The sequence below is a fragment of the Rhinopithecus bieti genome, unplaced genomic scaffold, assembly GCF_001698545.2.
Source record: "Rhinopithecus bieti isolate Rb0 unplaced genomic scaffold, ASM169854v2 scaffold_25940, whole genome shotgun sequence".
Lineage (NCBI taxonomy): Eukaryota > Metazoa > Chordata > Mammalia > Primates > Cercopithecidae > Rhinopithecus > Rhinopithecus bieti.
The window spans coordinates 3,248,118-3,263,357 of NW_016811810.1; the positions used below are offsets into that span (position 1 = coordinate 3,248,118).

The 15,240-nt window shown below is 58.1% G+C and overlaps 2 protein-coding genes across 2 annotated transcripts; both read right to left on the reverse strand.

Annotated features, from left to right (window-relative positions):
* Nucleotides 1-566: 566 nt before the first annotated feature.
* Nucleotides 567-2,014, reverse strand: SLURP1 (secreted LY6/PLAUR domain containing 1). Its single transcript, XM_017895118.1, has 3 exons — nt 1,937-2,014; nt 1,412-1,531; nt 567-889 (listed from the first exon to the last, which is right to left on the reverse strand). Exons 1-3 carry the CDS (start codon nt 1,992-1,994, stop codon nt 756-758), a joined length of 312 nt encoding a protein of 103 aa, XP_017750607.1. The 5' UTR covers nt 1,995-2,014; the 3' UTR covers nt 567-755.
* A 7,352-nt stretch (nt 2,015-9,366) lies between these two features.
* On the reverse strand, nt 9,367-11,470 carry LYPD2 (LY6/PLAUR domain containing 2). The gene is made up of 3 exons (XM_017895116.1): nt 11,413-11,470; nt 10,076-10,195; nt 9,367-9,566 (listed from the first exon to the last, which is right to left on the reverse strand). Exons 1-3 carry the CDS (start codon nt 11,468-11,470, stop codon nt 9,367-9,369), a joined length of 378 nt encoding a protein of 125 aa, XP_017750605.1.
* Between the last annotated feature and the right edge of the window lie 3,770 nt (nt 11,471-15,240).

Genomic DNA, 15,240 nt, shown 5'->3' on the forward strand with positions numbered 1-15,240 from the left:
CCAGGGCCAGGCAGAGGGGGAAGCAAGCCTGAAAGTCAGGTCTCCTGGGTCCTGAGGACCCTGGGCTCCTCCTCCTCTATTCTCCTCAGCCGTCCCAAGGGGACAGCGGGCAGTTGTCAGAGGAGGTGACTGAAACCGTGGAGCTGTGTGGTACCAGCAGGCCCAGGTGCACACATCCAGGAAGACCCCCTGGGCCGCGCAGGCAGCACCAGATGTATCCACCCTGGGAGGAAAGTGGATTCCCACTCTGAGCTTCCTTTCCACTCTAGGGTGGGAGTGACGCCTCCAGGGTCTGCAGGGGAGATTCTTAGCGGGAGGAGATGTTCCCTGGGCTAAGGAACAGGTCTTGGTCTGGGACGCCAGGCTAGTTTGCATCAGGAAAGGGGCCCAGGAGGCATTTCTCCCCCTAAGTCTCTCTTTTCCTGTCTGTGAAATGGGTCACAGAGGCTCTGGGTGATAGGGAGGAGCAGGTGCCTAGAATGTGCTGTCATTCAGCCTGGCTCTCCTGAAGGCCAGCTCCACATGGTGTCAGTGCCCAGGAAGGACAAAAGTCATCTCCACTCTTTGCTTATTTATGTTTTATACGTGTGGGGTATGGAAGGCAGAGGGTGCCCCTGGTATGGTTCTCTCCCCTCAGACCCCTTGAGTGAGCTGTGCCCCGGCAGCAGGAAGCAGGGGGCGGTGACCGCAGATGGAGCCAGGCCCCGTCAGAGAGGAGGTGCCTGAGGAGCACCTTCCAGCCTGCCGCCCTCGGTTCAGAGGTCCGAGTTGCAGAGGTCTCGGAAGCAGCAGTAGACCAGGTGGGCGGCCCCGATGCTGTCGGGGTCGGTGGCCATACAGGAGCGGGAGCAGGAGCGGGTCACCACGGGGCTCTGGTTGAAGGGGAACTCTGCAGGGTGGGCCAGTGTCAGAACCCACACTCCCCTGCAGCGCCTGCCTGCTGCTGCACTGCTCCCAACCGCTGTCCACTGACCTCGCCCTCCCTGCAATCCCCGTTCCCAATAGCCCACATCTGTGAAGCTGCCCGGGGCCCAGCCCTCCTCCGACTGTGACCTGTTCATGAATTATTAGGACTTGTCGGACCTCTGAAGTGCCTGCCCTGAGATGGGAGCCCGAGCCCAGAGGCTGTGGCAACACCACCCAGTGGGTCTGTGTCAGAGCTGGTGTTTGAGCCCCCAGGGGACCCCGACAATTAAGCCCCACCCACCTCCAGCGCCCGGTGCCCAAGGACTGGATCTCTGAGGGGGCTGTGCCACCCTCGAAGGCACCCCAGCCAAGGTGTGGCAGCCTGTTCTGCCCATCCCACCTGCTGCCTTTTGGGCTGAGGGGAGCACCAGCAAAGGAGGGAGGCACTTGGGGGAGGTGGCCCTGACTCCAGTGCACCCAGCACTGCCGTGGGGCCTGGACTCACCTGCCTCCACCGTCACCAGTGTGGTCATGCAGGCTGTGTCCTCCGGCTTGCAGTAGGTAATGGTCTTGCAGGAAGCACTGACCATGGGCTGCTCGCAGGTGTAGCACTTGAGGGCCTTACCTAGGTGAGGGATGGGGGCAGAACCTCATCACCTGGCCTCGGGGGCCTCATCCTGGAACCAGGAGGCAGGGGCTGAAGGAGTCTCGCTGACATCTTTCAAGGCCCTGGGGAGCCCTTCAAGGGGCCTCTCTGGCAGCTTTCTCTAACTGAGCTGAGCCACAGACTTGAATGCTGCATCCCTCCACCAAGCCTCTGTCTCCCTTCCTGCAGAATGGAGCCATGACCCCTGTCCCAGGGTGAAGCTGGGCTCTGGGACCCAGGAGGGTCACTGAGAATGAGGAGTATGAGCCTCATGGGGGCCTAAGGAGGCTCTTGGCTCCAAAGCACCCCTAACGGCCCCATCCCCCTAGGAGGTGGGCAGATAAGCTCAGGGGCAGGGTCCCCACCAACCTGCGGCCTACTCACCGCAGCCCATGCTCCAGGCTGCCACAAGCAGCAGCTGCACAGCCCAGCGAGAGGCCATTGCTCCGTGGTCAGGAGCAACGAGAGGCAGCCAGCCTCACATCAAGGATTTATACTCAGCCCCTTGGGCACTGGCTCCTGGGCGGTGGCAGAACCGGCCGTGTGAGTCAGGAAGGCGAAGGCGGTACAGGGCCCAGTGGGGAGGCAGCTGGCAGGAACATGGCAGGCAGGCAGGGAGCTGGATCTGGGAGCTCTGAGGACAGTGACCCTGCCCTCTGCTTGCACACCTCCAACACTGGGGAACTCACTCTTCCCCAGCCATGTCCAGTGGTCCTGGGACAGCTGTGACAGAGCAGGCCTTTCCCACTGAGCTCAGACTGCCCCTCGAATGAGCCCCCATGTCCTGGCTGTGCCTCTGGGGTTCACATAGGCCACCCAGCCCCAACCTGGGGGACCCTTAAGACCCGGGTCAGTGTGGCCTCTGCCCTTGTTGCTCTAGCCCTGCCTGGCACCCCCTCCCTGCAGCCTGGCCTGCAGCCCTCTCCACAGACCTCTACCTCGTCTGTGTACACCTGATACACACCTGCAAAGTAGAGGCCAGAGGTAGGAAGCAGGTGTCAGGTGACGGTAGCGTGGGCCAGCTAGACCTCTCTCAGGCTGACAAGGTTGGGCCCAGGAGTGGCCCCTCATCACTGCCAGCCCCTTCCCACTAATGACCTTTATACCAAGCCTAAGTTTCTTGGTTTTAGGTTCCTGACAATAGGATTCTGCTCACCCTCCAGCCTCCTGGCCTGACTGTGTTGTCTGCTCTTTACTGCATGCCCCCCACCACACCCTGTTCCATATCCATGCCTGCCTATGCCATGCCACTCAGTGACCACATTACCTGGTCTCCCATCTGATGTCCAACATCTTCCCCATGCTGTGAGGCCCACTAAGGTGCTCCTCTCCACAGTCCTTCTAGGTATACTAGCCTCTCTGGTTTCTCTGTCCTGTGATGTCCTAATGGGTGGTCGCATAGATGGATGAGTTGATGGATGGATGGATGGGGGATGGATGAATGGGGGATGATTAGGGGATGGATAGGGGATGGATGGATACATGGGTGGGGGATGGATGGGTGAATGAATGGGGGATGGATGGGTTGATGAATGGGTGGATGGGTGGATGAATGAGTGGGTGGATGGGTGGAGGATGAATATGGGATGGATGGGTGGATGGTGGGAGATGGATGGGAAATGGGTGGAGGATGTATGGGTGAATGGGTCGGGAATTAATAGAGGATGGATGGGGGATGGATGGATGGATGGGTGGGTGGGTGGATGGATGGGTGGATATGTGGGGGATAGATGGGGCATGGGTGGAGGACATATGGGTGGATGGGTGGGGGATGGATGGATGGATGGATGGGAGATGGATGGGAAATGGGTAGAGGATGGATGGGTGGATGGGTGGGGGGTGGATAGGAAATGGGTGGAGGACGTATGTTTGGATGGGTGGGGATGGATGGATGGGTGGATGGATGGGAGGTGGATGGGAAATGGGTGGAGGATGTATGGGTGGATGGGTGGGAGATGAGTGGAGATGAGTGGGGGATGGATAGATGAATGGATAGGTGGATGGATGGATGGATGAGTGGGTGGATGGATGGATGGATAGATGGCTAGATGGGTAGATGGATGAGTGGGGGATAAATATGGGATGGATGGGGGATGGATGGGTGGATGGGTGCGGGATGGATGGGAAATGGGTGGAGGATGGATGGGTGGATGTGTGGGGATGAGGGGAGGATGAGTGGATGGATGGGGGATGGATGGGTGGATGGGCAGAGGATGGGTGGAGGAGGGGTGGGTGGATGCATGGATGGATGTTAGATAGATGTGTGGATAGGTGGATTTCAGAAGGATGGATGGATGGAGGATGGGTGGATAGGTGGGTGGAGGATGGAGGAATGAATGGGGGAAAGATGAGTGGATGGATTATTGAATGAATGACACTTGAGATAGTTGATGGGTGAAAAAATGAATGAATGGATGGGAGAATTCAGGGATGGAGGGATGGGTGGCTATAAACGTGGTGGCAGACAAATGTGTAGTGAGTGAGTGGGCCCTTCTGAGGCAGAATTCGATGCCAGAAGGAGCTCTGGACTGGCACCAGGAGTCCTGGGTTCTGGTCTTGGCCTACTGCTCTCTCCATCTGTGGCCTTGATGTGGTCCCTTTTTCCTTCCAGTCTTTGGTTTTCTGTTAGTAGTTGTGAAAGCTAAAGTGACCTGGCCTTGTGGGCTGAGGTGAGTTGTGTGGGGCTATGGGATGGTTGCAAGAAAGCCAAGGGAGGGCGTAGTTACTGCAAATCAAACAAAGGGGCTGACATGGGTTGGTGCACAGATGGCAGCCAAGAGCAGCCTCTCCCCAGGGCTTGGTCCACAGATACACCCAGATGTTTCGAGAGGAGTCAGAGACTGTCCAGTTCTGGCACCTGTGCTCCACCCAGCCTTCCGTGTGGCCCATGTCTACTCACAAGACACTCTCACCCCACTTTCTTTCATCTATAAGCTGGTCAGGGGAACATCTGCCAGAGGGTGGTTGTGAAAACTAGCAAGTATCTGGCAAAGGATGGGTCTCCATCACGCTTTTGCCTCAGCTCTGTGCTGATCACAGTGCAGGTGTACTTGGGGTAGAGGTGGGCAGATGCTGAGGACAGGGGTACTGCTCTCAGCCGCTGCTTGCATTGGCTTTCAAAGGGAGGGAGGTCCTCAGAGGGTGCTCTGGATGGGAGTATTAGCCAGCAGAGGGGCACAGGCAGCCTTTCTGCTATGTGGGAAGCGTGGGCACTAACTTGGCCCATCCCTGAGCCCAGCACCCTATTGGCAGGTGGAAAAGCAGCACTGTGTCAGACACGACTCAAGCAGGGAGAATTTATGCCCTAGTTAGGTGACTGCCCTCCCCTCCTCCTGCCTCTCCATGAATCCACACCTTTTCCCGACATGTGGAACCGGGAGACCAGGTTTTCTGAGGGCAGCTCCATTTCCCAAACCCCAGAGTTCTCATCCATGGTAGGCCTGCAGCACTGAGCCAGTTCACACCAAGCCCCAGCTATCTGCCATGTCAGCCCAGTCTCTTTCCCAGGGGCCTGGCCCTTTCTCCTTGGCTACACTCTTCACCCTCCTCTCAGAGAGACCAGCTAAAATGCAAACTGGCCCATGGCACTGCTCTTCCCAGAAACGCTCCCTGGCTCTCCACTGCCTTCAGCATGCAGTCAAAAAGCCCCACCACCACCGTTGGTGTTTGATGCTTGCCCTGTCTGGACTGGCCTGAGGGACTACTGGACTGTCATCTCCTCAAGCAGAACATGTTTCCATTCCTCTAAGAATCCTTCTCCCACAGCCTGGGTCTGACCATGCTGACTGTTGAGCAGCATTTGCTGGAGGATGGATGGATGGATGGATGGATGGATGGATGGGTGGATGGATGGATGTGTGGGTGGATGGATAGATGGGGGATGGATGGAAGATGATGGATGGGTAGATGGAAGGGGGATAGATGGATGAATAGGTAGGTGCATTGGTGGATGGATGGGGGATGGCTGAATGAATGGGTGGGTGGATGGGTGGATGGATGGGTGAGTGGATGGATGGGTGGGTGGATGGATGGGAGACAGAAGAGGGATAGATGCAGGGGTGGGTGGATGGGTAGATGGATGGGGGGATGGATGGATGAGTGAATGAATGGAGACTGGACAGAAGATGAATGGATGGGTGGATGGATGAGTGGATGGATGGATGGATGAATGGATGTATGGATAGATAAACGGATAGGGGATGGGTGGATGGATGAAGAGAGTGATGGATGGGTGGGTGGGCATATGGGTAGAAGGATGGATGGGTGAATAATGTATGGCTAAAAGGGGAGATGGGTGGGTGGAGGATGGATGGATGGGTGGATGGATGGATGGGTGGATGAGTGGAATGAATGGGTGGATGAATGGAATGAATGGGTGGATGGATGGATGGGTGGATGAATGGATGAGTGGATGAATGGAATGAATGGGTGGATGGGTAGTTAAAGACAGGCTTAATGTCGTTTCTTCCAAGGTGACCCAGGATGGGTATTTGTGGGCATTCAGGATGACCTCTCCCCAGGTTACAAATGCTTTGTAACCTCTCTAACAGAACTCAGCACAGGTTTGGACACCCCTGGGAATGGGAATCTTACTTCTTCTCAGGGCAGAACCTGCCCCATTGGGACAGACCTGTTTCAGGCCTTCTTCCATGCGAGCTCAGACTTGCCAGTTTGACACCCTCAGCCTTGGTTCTGACCCTGTGTCCAGGCTGCAGAGCCAGTCACATCTCACAGGTGAGTCTGATAGCTAGTCAAGTTCCTTGGAGGGTTAAGTTTTTTTTTTTTTTTTTTGAGACGGAGTCTGGCTCTGTCGCCCAGGCTGGAGTGCAGTGGCACGATCTTGGCTCACTGCAAGCTCCGCCTCCCGGGTTCACGACATTCTCCTGCCTCAGCCTCCTGAGTAGCTGAGACTACAGGCGCCCGCCACCACTTTGTATTTTTAGTAGAGATGGGGTTTCACCACGTTAGCCAGGATGGTCTCGATCTCCTGACCTCGTGATCCGCCCACCTCCTCGACCTCCGAAGTGCTGAGACCACAGGCATGAGACACCGCGCCTGGCCAGGATTGGGGTTTTTTGCATAGACAGGCACTGAGTGAGCTCTCAGCTTTGGCTGCTGATTTAACAATGGTTAGAATAGAAAGGGGGAGGCAAGGAGCTGGAGGTGGCTGCAGTAGCTACCCAGGGACACTGGCTGGTGACTTAGATGGCATGATGACAGTGGGCACAGGGCTGAGGCTGAGGAAGATGTCCTGGCAGTGGGGTGGGGGGATTGCTAATGCCGAGATATGGGAGGTGATGACTGAGGTCCTGAGGGTGCTCTGTCCTCTTGAAGGTTAGTGCTGGGTTCCAGCTTTGTCCTGATTCTCTTGTCTGCATTTGAGAGCCAGACATACCTGCCCTGGGGTGGGCTGAGCCCTGCTCCCTGAGGAAGTGTGGCAGGTGTTCATCCTGTTCTGGAAGGTCACAGCAGGTGGCCTGGGGAAGGTCAGGAGTAGGAGAGTAAAAAGGACAGCTGGCAAGGTGGTCTCATCATTCCTCTGATTTCAGGGCCAGATGTGATGGGGCCGGGGCAGAGGGTGCTGGAACTGGCAGGTCCTAGAGAGGAGCAGAGCCCACTCCATCAGCCTGCCACGGGTGGGAGTGGCCTGTGCCACCAGACACTGAGTTCAACTCCTCCCCTCCCCTGCCTGCTCCTGGCTCCTAACCAAAATCTGGAACCACTGGCTCTTCCTTTTCCCATCAAACCATGCCCTGCCCTGCTCATTCCTACAGGCTGTGAAACTGCCCAGGGCACTGCACTGGTGGGGCCCTGGGTCCCTGCCCTGGCACCTCACTATAAGCCCCTCCTACCCCACTGGCAAGCTGAGGAGTAAGCCTGGTTGAAGGACTTGGGTCATGGGGAATCTCAGGGACAGGTACCCTAAAGGTGGCATCATGGACGGTGAGGTTAAGGTCAAAGATAGGGATCTAAGGCTTGGCATGGGCCTCACTCACAGCCTGTGCTTGGGCCTTAACTGAGCCTCTTCCCCTATCATTGACTGAAGCCATTTCCTGATCACACAATCACACACAGCCTGGATCCTGGTTAGAGATCGAATCCCGATCCTTGGCCCTTGACTGGGTCATACTCGGTGGCTGTGCCACAGGCTCACACACGGAGCCAGGACATCAATCATAGATCAAGGCTTGGCACTGGTTACAGACTGAGCCCTGATCACTGCCAAAGACTAAGCCCCGATCCTGATTCCAGGCTGAGTCCTGATCTCTGATCACAGATAGGCCTCGTTCGCAGTCTCTGTAGGGTGTGTGTATGTGTGTGTGTGTGTGTGTAAATAGAGTCCCAGACTAGGCTTTGAGGCCACTTTGTGAGAGTCTTGAGAAAAGCCAGCTGAGAGCTGTGACATGTCTGATGGCTGAGAGCATGTCTCCCTCTTGACAAAATCAGAGCTCAGGGTCACAGCCCGGATGGGGTATCCAAGACAGCACTAGAATATTCCTAGCCTCCCAGGCCCCTTCCTTTCCAGGAGGCTGCCCTCATTCTAGCACCAAGGCGTCTCTGACAGATGGTCACTGTGCTCCAGGTGGTGGGACTCATTGGGCTGTGGGGGCCCGACCCCTGGGAGCAGGCCCTGGACCATAGCGCCCACTGTGGACTACAGGTCTAGTCCCAGGAGGGTGACACCCAGGGGCCCAGAAACAGCTACAGGAGCAGGGAGGGTGAGGTGGGTAGGCTCAGTGGGGGTCTGCAGGGTCCAGGGGGAGAGGCAGGTTCCAGGGTGAACATTCTTCTCTTCTGTCCAGGCTGGGGCCCATCTCTTGCCACCACCTCCCTTGGGCAGCCCTTGGGAGGGGCTGGTGCTGGGTAGCAGGGCCACTGCGTCCTGTCCTTCCTCACGTCCTTGAGTTCCTTGTGTGTTTCTAGGACCACGTGCATGTGTGTGCATGCATGTCCCTGCCTGTGATCATGGGGAGTCTCAGCCTGGAGGCCTCTGGAGCAGAGGACTCCCTGGAGAGTGGCCTGGAGGACTGGGGCACTGACCTAGGGCCCAGGTGAAACGAAGGCCCCTTCTGCACCAGAACTTGTGCTGCCCTGGGCATCTGACCCCCTGGGCACCCGACCCCTGGGAGCAGAGCTAAATGAGGGCAGGGATATGAAGTGGACATGTGGGGTGAGCCTGGAGAGGCAGGCAGTGGACTCACTGGGATCTGGCCCATGGCCTCCTCCTCAAAGCAGCCTCCACCATCAGCCTTGGGGCAAGGCCCTGCTTAGGCTGGGGAGGTGGGAGTGGGGTGCTCCAGGGGACAACCCCAGATCCTGGTCACTGCCTTGACCTTCCTGCCACCTGACAATGCCTTGCCCTCCTCAAGGCCTGCCAGATCTCTCCGTCATTCAAGGCCTGGCCCTAATGCCCCCTCCTCCAAGGAGCCGGCCCTGACTTTACCCTGGTAGATGTGGTGCTCCCTTGCCCATGGGTCTCAGCTCCTGCCCCACCCTGGTCAGGCCCCCACATCCCCTGAGAGCAGAGATCTGCATTGTTTGTGTGGGGGTCCCAGGCCCAGTGGCTGTTCTCACGATGGGATAGAGCCTAACATCACAGGAAGGCAGGAAGAGAGACAGACAAACAGAAACGGGGACATAGACGGGGTTAGAGATGTAGCTCGGGGCCCCTTTCTCTGCCCTGGAACGCAGGTCTGTGCCCAGAAAGGAGACTCAGAAGTCCTGGTGCAGGGGGCACTTCTTCAAGGCATTTGGGGCTGGGCCGCACAGGGCCGGCTGGCGCAGGGCCACGGGGGTTGGCGGGGACTCTAGAGTCAGAGGTTCAGGAGTGGGAGAAGCGTGAGGGCCCCGGCCAGGCAGTGAGGGCTGTTCAGAGCAGGTGCCCCATCTACATTGCACAGCTCAGTGTTGCAGCAGGACACGGGCTGGGTCTGGCCGATGCCATCCACATCCGAGGGCTCACACTTGCTGGCGCAGGACTTGGTCACCGTGGAGTCCCCCTGGAAGGGGTACACTGTGGGGTGCGGGAAGAGTCAGCCATCAGGACTGGTTACTGCCTCCAAGCCCTGGTCCCTGCTGGCACCACCTCATACAGGCCTCACTCTGGGGTCACCCACCCGGGTTTCCGTCCCTCCTGGCCCAGTGCCCTCCTCTTCCTCTTTCCTCCCACTGGTGTTGTCCGGGTGTCTACCGTGTGCCGCCTGGCATTCTGGCATTCTGGCATTCTGCACCTGACCTGATGGGGCACTTCCCACCCTGAGGTGACTGTGAAACCAAAGCCTGTAAGTGTTCCCACCTTCCCCAGTCCCCCCAAAACGAGGTTGCAGATGTGTTCCCACTGAAGGACAGGAGGGAGAGAGGAAGAAAGGGGAGGGCAGAGGGAGGCCTAGCTCAGGCAGAAAGCCATTTTTGGAGATGGGTGAGGTGGTGGCTGTGCACTGGGGCCAAGCTGGCTGGTGGTGACTGGGCTGGAGGTGGCTCTGACCAGGAACCCAGCTCTGCCCACCTTCCGTGCCCACTGACCTATCTCCCGGGGGTAGAGTGTTGTCTTGCACATGGTTTCATTCATGGTACAGGTGGCGATGGTGTTGCAGTCGGACACTCCTGTGGGCTCCAGACAGACGTAGCAGTGCAGGGCCGGTGCTGGGGAGAAGGGACAAGGGCTGTCAGGCAGGCTTCACCCCTCCCAAGCCCAGAGACAGTCTGTCCTGGAAGCCCAGGTCTGAATGGGACAGTGACACTGGCCAGGGCCAAGATGCCCACCAGCCAAAACTCAGGAACAATACCAGGAGCCTGGGGTTGGGGGCAGGCCGGGCTCCGCCTTGGGACCCTGCATCCAACAGAGTCAGCTGCTGGGGGCGGGGATCCAGCCGGCAAGGCCTGGGCGGGGCCAAGCCAAGTCCCTTTGGAAACATTTGGGAGACTCCGGGACTGAAGCCCTGGCATCTCCATAGCAAGAGGCACCTCAGGCAGGAAGCCTCAGGTGGGGGCGTGGCTGGGAGCAGGTTACCCCCTCAGTTTCCCCATCAGGGAAGTGCTGCTGTGGGGGTTAAAGGATCAGGCCAGGAGGCCCATGGAATGCAGGGTGGACCAGGCTACGGCCGGGCTGTGTCTGGGTGCCCACTCTTCTCCCACAGGGACTTACAGGCCGGCAGGGGTCGGAGAGGCTTCAATTCCCTCCTACTCCAGTGACCCCAGCCCCAACGGCAGCACCCCAGGTGGGTCTGACTGGCCCCCATGCTGGCTGGGGCAGCCAGCTGCACAGCTAGGCCTGACTCCTCCGTCCCCATTTTGGGGACCCAGCGGGGCCTCTGCCCGCTCTGGTGCACCTGTTTCTGGGAAATGGGCAGAGCCATCCGCCAGGGGTCTCTGGGCCCAGCTGCTTCTGGTTGAGTCCAGACATTGCCCCGATGGTTGTTTCAGGCCCCGTGTGAGGGAGTCACCCCACCCCGTGTGTCTGGTTTCCCCACTCGTCTCCATCCCTACTGCCACCCCAGCCTCACAGCCTCCCTGGGGTCCCCTTCCTTCCCCTGCTTAAGGCCCTTCGGGTGCCCATAGCCCCCCATAAAGTGCGACACCCAGGCTGGTGCCCAGGGATGTGGCTGGCTGCCCCCCGCCCACCTCGAAGGCCACCCTCTGCTCACCCTCATTAGGCTCCCGCCCCCCTTACTGCCCACCCCTCTCTCCATCTCCACCCTCCTCTCCTTATGGCCAGGGGTGGTCCACACACTGGCCCCGCACCTCTGGCTTCTCCTGCCTCTGAGGCCGCTTCCTGGGGTGCCCTCCCCAGGAACAGTGTGCGAATGTCAGTGGGTGGCATCTCCCTCTGCCGCAGCTCCCCTGTGGGTCCCACGCCTCACAGAGCTCTCCGCAGGCAGCCAGCACCAGCGCCAGGAGCACCAGCCGTGTCCCCCTCATGGTCCGGCCCACTCCTCTGTGCTCTCACCCTAGCGGGAGTGCTCTTGCCCTGCGGGGTACAGCGGACACCAAGTGAGGTGGCCGACAGACCGGTTGGCCGAGCGGATTAGTGGGATCAAGTTTCCCGAGGGTGGAGGTGTGAAGACCCCGCCCCAGGCCCGCCTCCAGGGGCTCCCCATCCTTCCAGGCTGCTCCTCCCACTCCCAGCCTGGCCCTCTAGGCCCACCCCACCCGCCTGGGACCCTCCCTGTCTCTTCCTCATTCCTCCAGTAACAGGCGGGTCCCCTCCCTGCCCCTTCCTGACCCCTCCACCTCCCTGCCTCCGCCACCGTGGCCTGGGGCTGACCCCTTTCCCTTTGTGGGGACCCTCCTTGACTCCTACACACTCTATGCCTCGACTCTTCTCCCCACTCCCCTCCATCCAGGACAGCCCCCACTGACTCACCCCAGGCAGCCCAGGGACACCCCCCAGACGGCCTGGAAGGGGACAGGGAAGGGTGGTGGGCCACTCTCTGCTGCCGGCTCCTCAGGGATCCTTCCTGCCTCAGGTCATCTGTGTTCCAGGACAGATCCGTGTGCTGGATCTTCCCAGATTCTGGGCTGGAATCTTCCCAGGAGGACCTTGGTCCCACCTCCCAGCTCCTTTGGGTGGTCAGGCTGGGTGTTGGGGGCCTGGGACTGAACTGCCACCCGGACAGTCAGCTACACGGTTTGCTCAGAGGCTTAAGGAGACAAACGCCAAAAACTACTGGGTCAGCAGAGAAGGTCCTGGATGGAGAGTGGGGTGGGGAGGAGCTGGGGTCCCTTGGGGCGCTAATCCCATGCCCCCAGCCACCTGCCAGCTGGGCACCTTCATCCCTAACCTTCCGATAAGGCTGCCCTCAGGCAGGGCTTACCTCCTGCTTGCAGGTAAGGAAACTGAGGGAAAGTTCCTTGCCCCGGGCTCAGACAGAGGACAGTGACTTTGGGTTGGGATGACTCAGGCCATCTCCAGCTCAGCTCCCTCTCCCCCTACGGACATCCCCCCAGAGTGCCTGCACCAGCCTTCCCAGATTGTGTCTGGTCTGTGATCCTGCCACCTCCTGCTCCCAGTCCTGCTGCTGCCAGTGTGTAGGGTGTGGGGGTGGGGGGACGGATGCATGACAAGCAGCCTGCATCTTCCTGGGCCCTGGCCATCAAGGCCATGATGTCAGCTATGCCCAGACTCACACTGGAGCTCTTCAGCCCGAGTGCCTAAATCCCACCCCATCCTGGTCTTTGCTCCTGCTGTTCCCACTGCCAGGAATGCCTTTCCCTCTCCTGCCCCATTGGTTGAAATTCTGTCTTTGGTAGACTGCACTCTCCTGCCCACACCCCCTCCTTGTCATGGCCCTTTAGGGGTCCCTGGGTTTTCCTGCTGGATCAGCTCTGTTTGGGATCTGGTCTTCGCCCCAGCGACTGAGAGAGCCCATGTCTCCCTGAGCACTAGGTGGGGGCGGAGCGTGCAGAGGTGGTGAGTGAGGCACCCAGGATTCCCTAGCGTCCCACTTGTGTCAGAGACTTAGCCTAGTGGATCTCACTTTTCCTCACTGCAGCTCCAGAAGTGCACAGTGCTAATGCATTTATTTTGCATAAGGGAACTGTGGCTCTGAGAAGTAATTGACTTAGGCAAGGCCGCCTAGCCAGGGCTGGGTGAAGGCCGAACAGCAGCAAGCCTGTCTGGTTTTGCATGGTGCCACTCAGCCACGCTGCAATTGGCCGTTGATGCTGGGTGCAGCTAACTGGATTAGACACCCCACCCTACACACCCTGGGTTCCTCTTGAGGCCTGACCCAATTCCTCTGACATGGCATGGCCCAGCTCCTTCCTGTCCTCAGACCCAGGGACCCCACCTGTGCCTTCTACCTAGAACACACGCCTGGCCCCCAGGCATCCAGCTCCTCCTAGAATTTCTGCCTGACCCCCAATGGAGAGATCCAGGCTAAGCCTTTCTGCAAAGTTGCAGCTGCCTGATTGGGGTGTGGAAAAATGTGGCCTAGCCAGGGTCTGGGCTGGCTTTGTTTGGGAGGACTGTGTTTCAAGAAGACCACACCCTTCCCTCCTCAGTTCCACTAGGAACTTCTGGGTCAGGGCTCAGTGTGTGACCAGAATCCAGGATCTGTGTATTATTAAGATCAGGGCTCAGCATATTACAAATGTCAGAGCTCAGCACATGACCAGGATCAGAGTCAATGTGTGATCAGGAGGTACTTGAGGAGAGGCATAGATCAATGTGTTGATCAGGAGGAAGGCTCACCTTGTGGACCTAAGATCAGGGCTCAATAATGTGATCAGGCAGCAGGGCTCAGCATGTAACAAATGTTCCAGAGCTCAGCTTGTGGCTAGTAGGATCAGGGCTCAGTGCGTGGTTCAGGAGCTAGGCTTGGCATCGTAACAACGTGTCAGGGCTCAACTTGTGAGGATCAGGTCACGTGTGTGATCAGGAGCAGGGCTCGCATGTAACAAATGTCAGAGCTCGGCTTTTTTCAGATCAGGGCTCAATGGTGTGATCAGGAACAGGGCTCAGCACATAACAAATGCCAGGGCTGAGCTTGTAGTCAGGATCAGGAGCAGGGCTCAGCATGTAACAAATGTCAGGGCTCAGCTTGTGACTAAGATCAAGGCTCAGTGTGTGATCAGGAGCAGGGCTCAGCATGTAACAAATGTCAGAGCTCAGCTTGTGACTAGGATCAGGGCTCAGTGTGTGATTAGGAGCAGGGCTCAGCATGTAACAAATGTCAGGGCTCAGCTTGTGACCAGGATCAAGGCTTAGTGTGTGATTGGGAGCAGGGCTCAGCATGTAACAAATGTCAGAGTTCAGCTTGTGACTTGGATTAGGATCATTGTGTAACTAGGATCAGGGCTCAGTGTGTGACGAGAGACAGCCTCCAGGGATGACTTCCACCTACAGTAATGCTGCCACTAAACTGAGGAATTGTCAGGCTGCCACTGGAGCTGCTGACTTCAAGAAATTACCCCTGAACTGTGATCCAGGGATCAGATGGGGCCCTTGCACCTGCTCCCACACCACTGCCTCTTTTCTGGGCACACTGGATCCCTGCTGTGAGGCCTTTCTTCAGGACCTTCCCCAGATCCCTCTCCATGGGCCGGGGTGAAGATTCAAGTCTGTCTCCTAGAGGCACTCTGGTGGGGGAGGGCAGCAGTGAAGAGAGGACACACTCTGGTCCCTGGCAGTTTCTGCTGACAGGTCAGTGGGTCGGATGGTACCCAGGGTGGGATGGGAGCTCAGGTTCCATGGTCTGCCATGTCCCGTGCTACCCAGGGTCTGTCCATGGTCATCTGGTGTCCCATCATTACCCAGTGTTCTCTGTCTGCTCAGGCCCTGCAGTCAGTCAGTGTCCTGTGGCTGCCCACACTTACTGCATCACTGTTTCTGTTTCGGAGTCTGGGCATGGCTTCATGTTGCTGCTGGGTCACTCCCAGGCTTCAGTGCAGGCTTTGGCTGAGCCATAATCATCTCAAGGCTCAGCTTGGGGAGGACCTGCTTCTAAACTGGTGTGGAGTTGGCCAAATTCTGTTCTTCACTGTCTGTTTGTGGAGGCCGCCCTCAGCTCCCGGCCGTGTGGGCCCATTCAACGTTGTCACCAGTTTCGTCAGAGCCTCAAGCTGCACTAGCGTCTATTGCTGGGTACCAAATCACCCTACACTTAGTGGCTTAAAACAACACTCATTTTTAGCTACGGTCTTTCTTGCCATGTGGGTTCAGCTAGGCTCTCTGCTCAGGGTCCCAC

Excerpts from the sequence above, each read along its gene's own strand:
- SLURP1 (XM_017895118.1), bottom strand. The coding sequence starts at position 1,994 with ATGGCCTCTCGCTGGGCTGTGCAGCTGCTGCTTGTGGCAGCCTGGAGC. Across the intron at positions 1,532-1,936 it reads AGCCTGGAGCATGGGCTGCG|GTAAGGCCCTCAAGTGCTAC; the intron begins GTGAGTAGGCCG and ends TCCCTCACCTAG. Across the intron at positions 890-1,411 it reads ACTGGTGACGGTGGAGGCAG|AGTTCCCCTTCAACCAGAGC; the intron begins GTGAGTCCAGGC and ends CCCACCCTGCAG.
- LYPD2 (XM_017895116.1), bottom strand. The coding sequence starts at position 11,470 with ATGAGGGGGACACGGCTGGTGCTCCTGGCGCTGGTGCTGGCTGCCTGC. Across the intron at positions 10,196-11,412 it reads GGCTGCCTGCGGAGAGCTCT|CACCGGCCCTGCACTGCTAC; the intron begins GTGAGGCGTGGG and ends CCTTCTCCCCAG. Across the intron at positions 9,567-10,075 it reads ACTCTACCCCCGGGAGATAG|TGTACCCCTTCCAGGGGGAC; the intron begins GTCAGTGGGCAC and ends CGCACCCCACAG.